This window comes from Tubulanus polymorphus, chromosome 4 (genome assembly GCF_964204645.1).
Source record: "Tubulanus polymorphus chromosome 4, tnTubPoly1.2, whole genome shotgun sequence".
Taxonomy (NCBI): domain Eukaryota; kingdom Metazoa; phylum Nemertea; class Palaeonemertea; order Tubulaniformes; family Tubulanidae; genus Tubulanus; species Tubulanus polymorphus.
Genome location: NC_134028.1, coordinates 4,353,085 through 4,366,911, shown reverse-complemented (window position 1 = coordinate 4,366,911; position 13,827 = coordinate 4,353,085). Strand labels below are relative to the sequence as shown.

Genomic DNA, 13,827 nt, shown 5'->3' with positions numbered 1-13,827 from the left:
ATTATTACCTTTGGTAACAAATGGAATTCTCCCTGTCCCTCAAAAGTTAATAAACTAGATAAACCATGGTTTGGTCATGAATGTCGAAATGCAAGGAAAAAGTACCATATTAAGAAGCGCATTAATAATCGGATTCGAACCGACCGTACTCATACAGATCTTGCCGAAGCCAGTCGTAGTTATAAAAAAACTATAAGAAAGCACGTGAATTTACACAGAAAGCGTATGCAAAGAGAAATTCGAAACCTTAATCTTCATAACCCTAAAAAATACTGGCAGCTTTTAAACAGAAACACCCCTAGAAACACTAATATTCCAGTACCACTGGAGGACTTGTATGAATTTTTCCGGGATGCCAATAAGCAGCAAGATGATAGATCAGAATTACCTAATGTAGCAAATGATATGATCAATGAAAACGAGTCACTAAATGATGCTATATCTGCGGAGGAAATTTTAAAGGCAATTAAACTACTCAAAAATGGTAAATCAGCTGGAAGTGATGGCATCCTAAACGAACATATAAAAGCCACTAAGGATATCATGCTCCCAGTTTATGTAAACTTCTTTAATATCGTTTTAGATACTGGGATACTCCCAGAATCTTGGCTAGAGGGCGTCATTTGTCCCATCTTTAAAGGTGGAAATGACAAACTACCAGAGAACTACAGGCCCATCACCATTTTAAGCTGTTTGGGAAAGGTTTTTACAGCAATACTTAATAATAGACTAACATGTTATATTGAAACAAACAACATCCTCCATAACAACCAAGCCGGATTTCGTCGTGGTTACTCGACAATTGACAACCTCTACATTTTACATATTTTAGCTGAAGTTATTAAAACTCAGAAGAAGAAACTATATTGTGCTTTCGTAGATTTTACCAAAGCCTTTGACACAGTCTGGAGAGCCGGACTATGGCAAAAGCTTCTTACAAATGGTATAAACGGTAAATTACTTAACTGTGTGAAGAACATGTATGACAATGTTAAATCATGTGTGAAAGCTAATGGTAACCTATCTGCCTTTTTTCCTTGTGAGACAGGTGTCAGACAAGGTGAAAATATGTCACCGCTTCTTTTCTGCCTGTACTTAAACGACTTAGAAGAATTTTTACATAATAGAGCCAGTAATGGGATCAGTTTGTCCGATCATAACGATGTCATCGTTTATGCAAACTTGGTAATTCTATTCTACGCGGACGATACGGTAATTTTTGCGCAGAATGCGCAAGAACTTCAGCGCAACCTAGATAATTTCCATGAATACTGCAATGTATGGAAACTAAAGGTCAATACTAGAAAAACAAAGATTATAATATTTGGTTCTAGAGGCTTAGGAAATGAACAGTTCCACATGGGAAATCAAAATATTGAGGTTGTTACCAGCTATAAGTACCTGGGATTATTATTACATCAAAATAGAGGTTTTTTGTCGACTAAGAAATACCTAGTCTCACAAGCAAAAAAGGCACTACACGCTCTATACTGTAAGACTTATAGTCTAAATCTTCCTCTAGATTGTCAGTTAAAACTATTTGATCAGACGGTGGTACCCGTCTTATTATATGGCTGTGAAGTCTGGGGGTTCTCTAACATAGATTCTATTGAGTCTGTTCACTTAAGTTTTCTGAGACACGTACTGAAAGCGCGAAATAGTACACCAACGTTCATGTTGTACGGAGAAACTGGTAGATTCCCCCTTTCTATAGTAATTAAATCTAGAATTGTCTCCTTTTGGGCTAATTTAGTCAGTTCTCAGAACAAACTCTCTAGCATTCTGTATAAATCAGTTATGCGACCTTTTTACATTAACGGCATAGCTCCAAATTTCAAATGGATTAGAAATGTAAAAGATATTCTGTATTCTGTAGGTTTAAACAATATATGGGATGATCAATCCTTCCCAAACACTAGATGGCTGCAATCTACTTTAAAACAAAAAATAATGGACCAGTTCCTCCAAGAATGGAGAGCATCCATAAGGGAATCACCTAAAGGTGACTATTACTCTCTATTCAAAGATAATCATAGCCTGGAGTTTATTTACACGTCGGACATTCCTGATGACCTGCTATATAGTTTAAGTAGATTTAGAACGTGTAACCACAAACTTCCAATTGAAACTGGTAGATGGATGAAAGTACCCAGAGAAAACAGGACCTGTCCTCTTTGCAACAGTGCTATAGGGGACGAATATCATTATATATTATGTTGTCCAACCCTTGACGTTTTAAGGACCAAGTACATTGAGAGAAAATTTTCAATTTATCCAAACCAGTATAAATTCTCCTCCCTTATGCAGACAAAAAACATCAGAACACTTTATAATTTATGTATCTTTATAAGTAAAATTGCTAAAATATTTGTGTAAACACGGCATTCGCTGCTATGTTATTTTGTATAATGTTCTATTTTTCACTCATATTGTCTAATTTGTAGACCTTGAGTTTGTCAAATAAACTGTAAACTGTAAACTGTTTTAAACTGATTAATCCAGTATTCCACGCAGTTGGGTTTTCGTGTAAATTTCCATGTGTCACATGTATGTACATGAAAATCTTAATTATCTCCATCTAATTAGGTTTGAATTATCAACGCCGTATGTATCTTAAGTCACGATCACACGCAGATGATTTGGCCAGAGTCGAACTGGCCTAGATGAGACCCGAGTCAAATTGCGCCCGTGCTTAATTAGAGAGCGCGTTCACACGTAAATCACTGACTCGATACTAAAGAACGGTGCTGTGGCAAATGACGTTGGTCACTACCAGAACAAGTAAGCAATCACACACAATGATATGAACCGTGCTGAAATTTCACATGAGCCAGGTTCAACGTTTTTGATCGGGCTAAATTTGGCCCGTGTCCTGCAGGTTGGCCAAGGCCTAATCTGGCAGATTTGGCCCGGATCAAAATCGCTTGAGTGATCGCGGCGAAGTATTTGAACTTGAACGTGGACAGGGTGGATAGAATTATTGTCATTAAAACTAAATATATGTTAATAAACCTACTGTTTAAGTGCACTAGGTGACAATAAACCTACTGTTTAAGTGAACTAGGTGACAGTAAACCTACCGTTTAAGTGAACTAGGTGACAGTAAACCTACTGTTTAAGTGCACTAGGTGACAATAAACCTACTGTTTAAGTGAACTAGGTGACAGTAAACCTACCGTTTATGTGAACTAGGTGACAGTAAACATACTGTTTAAGTGAACTAGGTGACAGTAAACATACTGTGTAAGTGAACTAAGTGTCAGTAAACCTACTGTTTAAAATCCATATTTACATCGATGGATCGGTGTGTATCTGTAATTGATGGATATAAGTATCGGCTCTTCGTCCTGGGAGATTATTCTCAGCACGTTCTCTACCGTCGCCGACAATATGTGCGCGACCATTGAACAGCTACGAATACAGATGACGTGACCCCCGAATATACATTTCAATTATTTATACAAATCGTTGAGTGTGTATATTTTGTTTCGCGCTCATTCGTATTAGTACTGATCAGAAAACTTGAAGACAGAAAGTGTTTCATATGCTGACTTAATTTCTTCTTGAAAATACAAGCTTTCGCTATTAATGCTTAGTCGCTTTATCGGGTAAATGATGAAGCTAGTGACTACTTACTATTCGTCCAGGTAAATGATGAAGCTACTATGAAACTCCATCTATACTTGATGAAGCTACTATGAAACTCGTTCTATACTTGATGAAGCTACTATGAAACTCGTTCTATACTTGATGAAGCTACTATGAAACTCGTTCTATACTTGATGAAGCTACTATGAAACTCGTTCTATACTTGATGAAGCTACTATGAAACTCCATCTATACTTGATGAAGCTACTATGAAACTCGTTCTATACTTGATGAAGCTACTATGAAACTCGTTCTATACTTGATGAAGCTACTATGAAACTCGTTCTATACTTGATGAAGCTACTATGAAACTCGTTCTATACTTGATGTAGCTACTATGAAACTCGTTCTATACTTGATGAAGCTACTATGAAACTCGTTCTATACTTGATGAAGCTACTATGAAACTCCATCTATACTTGATGAAGCTACTATGCGCTAGTAGCGAAAGCTCGTATTTTTGATAAGATTAAGTTAATCTACAAAGTGCTATATTTTTTCTCGTTCCATTTGACACCGGGATTACACAGCTTCTCCTACCACTCTTCATATTTGCACTGAATGAACCGAGCGTCGATGTTTATATACTATAAGGCGGAGTTGAAGAAGGTTTGATCAAAGTGCCACTATTTTGTCGCCATCAAAGAGTTTATTTCAGAGATAAATCGAATATTCTAATGACAGTTGTGTTTCCTCGGTGGATTATTATACGTCCCGCGCCGCTTTTTCTGATTACCTGGCGTCTAAATTCATTATTCATTTCCCCTTGTGATATACCTCATTTTGGAGAAAAATTGGATCGACATTTTACGGATATCCATGTGCTATGTATAATTAGGTCCAATTTCATCTGAATTCGGTGTAAGTCAATTAGACAAAAAATTAAGCTTAATTATGATCTCTATAATTTCGCGAAATCGGAGTGAAGTCTTTATTAGATCGCATGCGATCTCTGTTAATTACGCAATAATTAGTATTGCACCACATTCGGGATATGATACCAGTCTTATATATATACCATCCAGAATATTAAGACTCTCAAAGTACTGATAGGATAAAACTTCCCTCGGGCCATTGACTCAGTCACTGACTCTTCAAGTACCAAACCTATTATGATAAAAGCCTCGTCGACTCAGGATATTACACGTATTGTCCAACATCTCACGATCGACTGTCGAACCGCATCCGATCTACCATTAGATGTTACTGTTATCATCACTATTCGCGCTCGTTATCTTTGCGTGTTTTATCAACTGCGATAAAAAGCCGTCAAATTGACACCGCAGCTGCACCATTCCACGAACTGGGTACCGGCACCGACACGGTGGCAAGCGAGGATTCCGCGATGATTCGCCAGGTTGGCTAGTAGCGGTTACCGAGTTTCTTCTACGCATCCAGTTGAATTTGAATCAACTTTAAAACCAATAAATCAATTTTCAGTGAAATTTATACCATACCCTGAGAAAGATTGGAATCCATTTCAAATTTCATTGAAAATGAACTAATTTGCATCAACAAAGATTAAGAAATTGGAATTTATTTACACTCCAACCATTTCCATGGTATATGGAGGGAGAATGTAAGATATATACAATATTTATAAAACAACAGAAAATATGAACTTTTCTTCGCGAAATACATCAAAATTATTAACAATAAACGCCATACACTCATTACAGTATGTTTACATACATCTAAGCCTATTTTGATAAATTTAGTTATTCGGTCTTTGTTGCGCCACCTGGTACCAACTCCATTCCCTGTAGAAGCGTTATCATCTGTTTACGTTTGGTTGGAATTCTCTGTCACGAAACTGCGATTTATCATAAATTTCTCCCGGGAGCTGATCGACTGTGATCCGAAAATGATAAAGACCCGCGCGTTAAAGACACCATTTGAATTAATCACTTTCTCAATTTACAATTAGAATCTGAACATCAGTATCAGCTTTAATCGTACACGATTTCACGGCGATGCTGAAGACTTTTTGATTTAGATCGTTACTTTAAAGAAGTAATAAGGCGTGTATTTCTCCATTCTAATTCACCGGGGTTGACACTTATTCGCGCTCGTTAAACTTTAATCGAGAGATTGCTCTCTGTTTATTGTTGTCCTCATCAAACACTTAGATTCGTGAAAGGAAAAACTCGTCGCTAATATACATAGATGTCTTTCGTCGTGTTCACAGTCACCAGTATCTACATAATGGCGTCGTGGGAAAATACAATCTGTTCCCAGTTTCGGGTTAACACATAATTTGGAAGCAAACAAGATTTCCGACACTACATGATTGAATGAGGTCGGTCATATTTTCATGTATGTTCTAAGATATCGCTAACTGACCTGTTGCGTCGAGAGGGGGAGAGACGATTTCCAAACAACTGACAAATCAAGCGCACTTCTGCCGTTGAATAGCTTATGCATCATACCCGTGATTATTTGATGCGTTTTTGCGCAATTTTCCATTGTTATTCAAGCGGTAGGCCATTAAATCAGTGTCTTAACTCCGACTAGTCGTTGTATATAGCAGTCAGTAGTCGCACGGTAGGAGGACAATCCGCGTCACTTGGAATGTGTTCACCAGTCGTCTCTGCGACTGACATTCGCTTCGATAGAAACGCAGGTTAGAAATTGACACAAACGCATTAATTAAGAGTATATAATGACGCTAAACCTTTTTGATTTTATTCTAAAACGAATGTTAGATTTCATTGCAAAAAACTCGATCGTTATAGAAATACCGATATGCTATAAAAAGACTTCTGACAGCGTAGCAAACACTGGCACTGTTCACACGTCCATTTTTATTTGTGTTTATATCCTATCTGAGCGGCGTATGAGGGCGATAAACACAATTTTCCGTATACATTAAGAAGGTCGGTTTGTCGGTTTAAGACGTGGCACGTTTACTGTCGTCTTATTACATGGATAAATGTTCGGCGTTGATCGTTCGGTAAACACAGCGGTTACTTGTCATGCGATCCGCGGGTCATTTCGCGTCAGGAAATGAAAAAGCCCGACCAACGCTCGGCCGCAGTATTGAGCTATTCTTTTGCAATCTGTAACCGGCGTATGGACGACTAGGGTGTTAAAAGCGAGCGACGGTTTGGAGATTGGTTGATCGGTTCCTAGCTCAATATGGACGCGATATGAATATGCCAACAGTCACCGTCTTGTCGGTGTATACATGTACACATATATAGATAGATTCGTTTCACGTTGGACGGAACCAATAACCGTTGATGAGATTGGTGATAAAAAACACGACTTGGCTTTTACCCGCTTGTTTAGTCGGCAGATATGTCTGCCCGATCGGCCGTTAATGTTTTACGACGCCAAATGTATATAAAGAATAAGATAAGGCGTTGTCGCGGAAAACAAAGATCTTGACAAAATAACCATTTGGCAAAGGGTTATCATTCCATGTTCCTTTCAAGGCAGAATATGGAATATGTACCCGGGCTGTTAGTTTCTGCTCGAATGGTTTCATAAGAAGCGAATCTCAAGAACATCACAAATAGATATTCTTTGTATTTTAGTACCAGTGTCACAGTCATGCGCTTCTATTTAAAATATCAGTCAAGACGGTCTTAGGTCTGTAGCCAATCTAACGACTTAAGACTAGTCTAAAGGTGTATGACCACTTTGAACTTAAGTTACGACTATTGTGTAACAAGGGCCCAGGTTTTGTTAGAATTAAAATTTCATATTTCCGTTAAAATGTAGCAATTAGATCACGATGTACCCTTTTGGGGAAACGTATTTCCGAACCCCTACTATTTCACACCAAACGAGTAGAGGAATATTTCGTCTCCCATCCAATTAAGTTGGATCCGACTAATTGCAACGTAATTGGCTTAATAGCAGTTTAATGTGTCTTATAGTCAGTGCGCGTTAATCGGCTTAATTGGTAAATTTCATCGATTTTTTAATTGGCTCGTAGCAAAAAGCGCAACAGATCTGAAAACACTGAATTTCTATTCCGTCATATTCCAGACGAATTTTGTCTATATATGGCGCGAGTTTTATTTGTCTTGGAAACTGCTGCGTCAATATCGTCTCCGATGGCCGCGATTTATCCTGACATAATTTTGATATCGAAATGTTTTACAGCCGTATCGCTGCTCGATCAGAAACCGAACGTCTCCGCGCGTCGGTTGAGAATTAAATTCTCATTTTCTCTTTACAGCCGGCCTTAAAACCGGCGACTAGTTTTATATGATGACATTTAATCGTAAATCGAGACTATACATTTTGATAATGGTTGCAAAATCCATCGATTTCTGACGTCGTTGTCGCTGTTTTTGCAGACGAGAATTCTAAGAAATCGGTGATGATTCTGAAACCTCCTTAAATTTCTGTTTTCGTCCGCGACGAGGAATTTCATTGCGCATTTTTATATAATAGAGTAAATCTATTTCTAGATGATAAATTTTTTTCAGTATTTTCTCAAAAGATCGGGAGCTGCGCAGCGAGAGATTCTTCGTTACAACATTCGCATGAAAGGAAGAAAAAAAGTTGTTTTGCTCTTTTAACCGTACAGTTTTTTTCATACGATCATATTATAACTTTGTATCATCTCCCGTCATTCATCATTGCAATGGAATGAATCGTCAAATTAAGAAGTATTCGGATCTGATCGGCCAGACGACGACGGAACTCACGTGATTAATGAATCGTGCGTCTAAAGCTATACGGGATTAAGCGCTATCTGTTGCCTGTGTACAGTATAAAGGTCGTCTAGAATTATGTTTTCGTCTGATTCGTACTTATTTCTCCTCCAGCCGACTATTACTATCGTTTCACTTATATATTACTTATCAAAACATCCAAACGAATTCACGACGCCCTTGATGCCGATAACCACAGCGTTACGTGATCGTCATTCTCTCTAATAGGTTCTGTATTTGGTCTTCATGTAAATTATAAATGCCGTTGGCATTTCTTTTCATCTCTCCCTAACGTTCCCATAACGTCAGTCAACGTCCTGATGCTTCCAGCTCGTGATGAAACCTTCATAAATATGTAGTTGAATATATTTCGTATGTCTACTAATCACCTTTTATTATATACAGTATAACGTTATTACCTAACGGTCCCTGGGGTTAAACAAGGCACATCAACCGTTAACACCGTTGCATCTGGGCACAATAGTTTGATTTGATTCCTGATTAGTTTATTGTATGTGACTGGTTGTATCTAAATACACGTGAAGTGCGTAGTTTGGTCGCACGTCAATATCAGATGAGAATGGAGCAAATAAACAAAATATCCAATATCGCCATCTTCCTCCATATCGTGTGACGTCACGGTCCTCTACTGTGTAGAAGTAACTAGCACGAGGCCACAGGTTTGGTGAGAAAGCCTTAGTGCTGAGCAGGGCCCACAAAATAAAACGTATCTAGAATGAACAACCATTGAAGTTGCCGTAGTTCTACTCCCATCCTTTCTAAAGACTTGATTATTTCAAACGTTTGGTTGGACTCGTAGGACTTCAACTTCGAGGTGTGCTGGGCTACCGGCCTGGGGCAGGGTTATCCCCAGAATTACGCGCTGAACTTACCACTAGAATTTCTAATTCTCGTACATAGGATTTAGAAGAGTGATTTGTGCTCAACAGAAATTTGGCATTTACATTATCTATACAGTCAGATAGTGTGTTTACAAAAGATGAAATAACTTCTACAATCAACACTATTTATCCGTATGGGATAAGTAGTCAACATTCGATGCGCACCATACCACGCCTGGGGTTAACTTAATATATAATAACTGACGTTTAATTGATTACGTGTTCATGTTTCGAAGCGGTGATTAACGTTCGCCAGTCGATATAATTGCCGGCGCGCTATCACGAAATCGTGGATCAACAATTAGATAATAACCATTGGATGACAACATCGGCAACGTCAAAAGTGCATTCTGTCGTTTCGAACGTTATAAACAAGTCGACAGACGCCAGAGAGAAGGAGAGAAAGATATTAAGTATACTTAACGCGCTATTTTCGACGGGAATTTCATCGTCGTTCGAGGGGATTACGGGTTCTAATAGCTTCTGTTCGGCTATTTCACTGTCCGATCCTAAGAACTGGTGACATCTAGATTTGAAATTTACGCGTAGCTGCCGCTGCTGCTGTTTACGCTAATCAAATTGGATTGGATTCCGCGAAGTATCGATACCGATTTACCGTAACCTCGTTTATAATAGTATAAACTGTTATCGTATCCTCTTCAATCCCATCAATTTCGGATTTATACTTGATAAACCGATTTTCGATAGCGCAATAATACCGTATCTCAACTTACATATCTGTAACGATCGTTGGGGATAGTGTTGGGTTAATGGGTGTTGGACCGAATACGCTTCACTAAAGCCTTCATACTGCGAAATTGGCTACGGTTCTTCCAGGAATTCAGTGTTGTTGATTTTGAACATTCTGTCATGTATTTTTCACTCGTCCGCACAAATCAGTCAACCAAATATTGAATGAGATTTTCCTTCACATTTAAATTACGCCCGTCTCAACAAACACGTCGTAAATTTGCGTAAAAAAATAAACAAAATCTAAAAATGCATCGCGTTTTTCAGATGATGCAATAACATATTTTTTGTTCGGACGATCGTTTATTTGTTTCTGTTTTCGAGTCTTAATAAATGACCGCTTTGACGGACTGCGGAATGATGCGCTTTAGATGCGACTTGCCTTGTGTGTTGATCCCTTAGGGTTTGAACATCTCAAATTATCAGAGAAAAATACAGAAATTCAGTGTCCCGGCTATTACCATTGATCATTTATCAAATGTTACTGCAGTATCTGTCACGGGTCCTATTGCCCTAGAAGGGATTCGCCTGCACACATTTACAAAGCCATCTATTATTCTATCATACGATGAATGCGACAATCAGTGCATCTCTCTCTTGAGGATTGTGATTTCTGACATACCCTGTTAAATCCCTTTTCGATATGTTTTCTTTAGTTGATAACACAACGCGGAACAGTGTATATACGAGACAGTGACGATTGCAGTGACCTCCCTCCGAAAACAGCCTCCGACGAGTTGAATAACTTCGTAACTAATTTAGCGAGGGCAAAGTATATGTGCTGTTTATATAGAGTAGTCATTATGTTAACGTTGGCGGCCATTTAATGTTTGATCTTGATGATGTATATCTAGATATATCTAAAAGCAATAGATTCGAAGTTTCCCCATCTAAATCCCTAAATCACGCAATGAACATGAAATGCGTCTTGAATAAAGATTTAGAAAATTGCCAGATTTATTCGCAAACAGTAAAAAACCATGTCTAGGCGTTTCTTTTTTTCTCTCGTCTGAGACGACTCGGGAGCATTTACGGGGTAGTATCGGGAGAATGTAGTAAACACGCACAAAGCGAGGCAAATGCAATCAGTGTAAACGTGATTACTAACCAGGCGACTTTAATACCGTAACCCTCCCATCGTTATCTTATAATTGAGTACCGTACTGAACAGACGTCCACCATAGAATTTCACGCGACTCGCGCTTCTCTTTAGTCGGGTTTGTGTTGGGTTTCGCGAGTGATCAATAACTGATCGTTGTGACGCTAGGTTCGCTGCGTGAAAAAGACGCGCGTCGATGGTGATGATGTCCCGCATCCGGTGTTGGAAGCTCGAAAAGCGGAAGAGGCTCTAGCACGTGTGAATGTAGATCGAAATTCGATTCAGCGATCTGGAAATTTAAATAGCGATTTAAGAAAAAAACTCGATTATTGATGACAGGGGTTGAAAAGTTTTGGAAGCGCCCGTCAAGCCTGTCACAGTTAATGATAACGGATTTAAAAGATGTTACTTCAGTTGAACGAGTTAGAATGTTCAGATTCCAGATGAGAAGACAGTTATAGATGCGCGTTAAGTGATGACTGAAAATTAGGAGAAACACATCGACCGATAAATATCCTGATATATATTCTTATATCGACGTGTGATATTTGAGTATTTAGAAAACGTGGACTCATTTTTGGATTTATTACATACAACCGTCTATACGGGTTCAACATAGTCTTTTACCGAATGCCGTCTTGTCCCAGTCCAATCATGATCTCAGGGAAGAGCCACCAGATATTAGCCATGAGAAAATATCATTCGTTGATACTTTTTCCTTCCAGTATGAAGACGATACCGTTCACGGTGCCACCGGTTGGAACTCCGCCAGTGACCCGCCGTGTGGATTTTAAAACCGGTTTGGAAATAGAGACAACGTCGAATGGATGCGGATCGGAACCGGGCTCGCCGAAACGACCTTCTGTCGAACTATCAGGTACGTGTTTTAACTCATTAGGGAAATTACGATTACGTTGTTTACGAATTAGGATCTTACCATTGATGAAACGAGCTGAAGCGAATTGAATATTAAATCTTTATCGTTATCATTTTCATTGTTTTTCTTTATTCACGAATTAAAATACATAAATTACAGGGCCCGGTTTTATAGACTGGTATTAACTTTTTAAACCCCGGGGCTAACTCAAATTCATTTTCAGTCGAGTTAACCCCTGGGTTAAAGATGATACCAGTCTATAAACCTGGGCCCAGGTGATAACACGATGATGTTATTTAAGTCGATGGACACCAGGAGGAGTTACGAACTTCTCATTAATCTCATTATTACGACTGAAAATGAATCTCACGAATGTTATATATATATATGAATCTGGTATGAACACGAAATCCCTACGTTTCCATATATATATAGTTAGTTTTTTATTAAAGGATTCGAAATTTTGCTGAACAAACTGCCATGAATCTGTCTCTAAATCCTACTCTTTATATATGTAAAACTGGAGGAAGTTATTTTAGTGATTCATTCCTCTAACATGATTACCACATTTCTTCGTGATATATTACCTCTCAGGCTTTATTTACCGGGTCTATATAAGATGTACGCTTCTAAGTGATATGTCTTAGAATATACCTGATACCACTATATTTCGATTACTTATATTCGGATCGATGTGATGCTTGATTATATTTAATCCTATCACGAACAAAAGGGATTTTTATAATCTCATCCCCGTGTCTAAGCAGGCCCCACGCGGTAGGTAACTTTCACCGATGGTCGATCGGGGGAAATCATCGTCGATACGAAAAAGTCTTACGTTCCCAGACGCCCATGAACGGATACATTCTCGACGGAAACGGCCAATCCCAATTCTACATCCTCAGTTCATCTGATTTTAAACGGCTCTTATAGTAGGTGGATTGGTAAGGAGTACTGGTACGCCTACTGGATCAGTGCGTATTCTGACGAAAAACCCGGAAAAAATCGGAATATAAAATCAGTGTCAGGAATGATTATCCAGCTAGCGCGCGCGGCGGCACCCACGCAACACCGCGCAATACGTATTATGTCAATCCCATTCGCGCTGCTGTTATTTCTGATTTTGTAGACGGTTTTATCACCCGTTTCCGTCCCTTCTGATTTCGCGAACAGACGCGGTCTGACCGATTACCCACACACACCAGATTACGCATACATCTATATCACCTGTAATATGCGCTGACATGATAGAGAACTTTTTTTTATTTATACATAGTAAGTCGAGAGGGAAATGTGATACATATTAATATTCCATTAGTTGATGATAAGGCTTGGTGATTTTCGAAGGGCACTAGCAAGATTCCGGCCAATTTCGTATAAGTGGTTTGACCGTGATGAACTTTGATAGATGCTCGTGTAATAAGGGATTCTCCGATTCTCCATATCTATCCATAGCTGCAATAAATCCACGAAAATTGCTAATTACATACGACGCATACTGAAAATCAGGTGAAGAATCTGATAGCACGCGATTCATTTTGTACATTAGTAAGGAAAATATGGATTTAGGAGGGAACACTATCGATCGAATAGTGGCCGAATTTCCCGCTTCGGTAAAGAAAGAAACGGGAACCGATCGGCTTTCAATCGTCGCCAACTCTCAACCGATCGGTTACATTTTCTCTTTTAACGATCGTGTTTTCCAGTTTTCGCAGTTCACGTGAGAAAATTCTCTCTCTCTCTCCTTCTCTTTAATCTCTAAATCTCTGCCCGAAAGCTGGAATTCCGACGCTCGCGATGTCAAGGCCAGCGGAGTGACGCCGCAATGATGCAGACGGTTTTGAATACGAGCAAATTTCGAACGCAAAACATTAAATCGAT

At 38.9% G+C, this 13,827-nt stretch overlaps 1 protein-coding gene across 4 annotated transcripts in view; it reads left to right on the top strand.

Annotated features, from left to right (window-relative positions):
* LOC141903320 (synaptotagmin-15-like) overlaps nt 1–13,827 on the top strand; it is a 74,843-nt gene that overhangs the window by 46,140 nt on the left and 14,876 nt on the right. For all 4 annotated transcript variants that reach the window (XM_074791423.1, XM_074791424.1, XM_074791425.1 and 1 more), the window contains one exon: nt 11,795–11,946. In XM_074791423.1, coding sequence (XP_074647524.1) covers nt 11,795–11,946 — 152 coding nt within the window. The remainder of the gene's footprint in view (nt 1–11,794; nt 11,947–13,827) is intronic.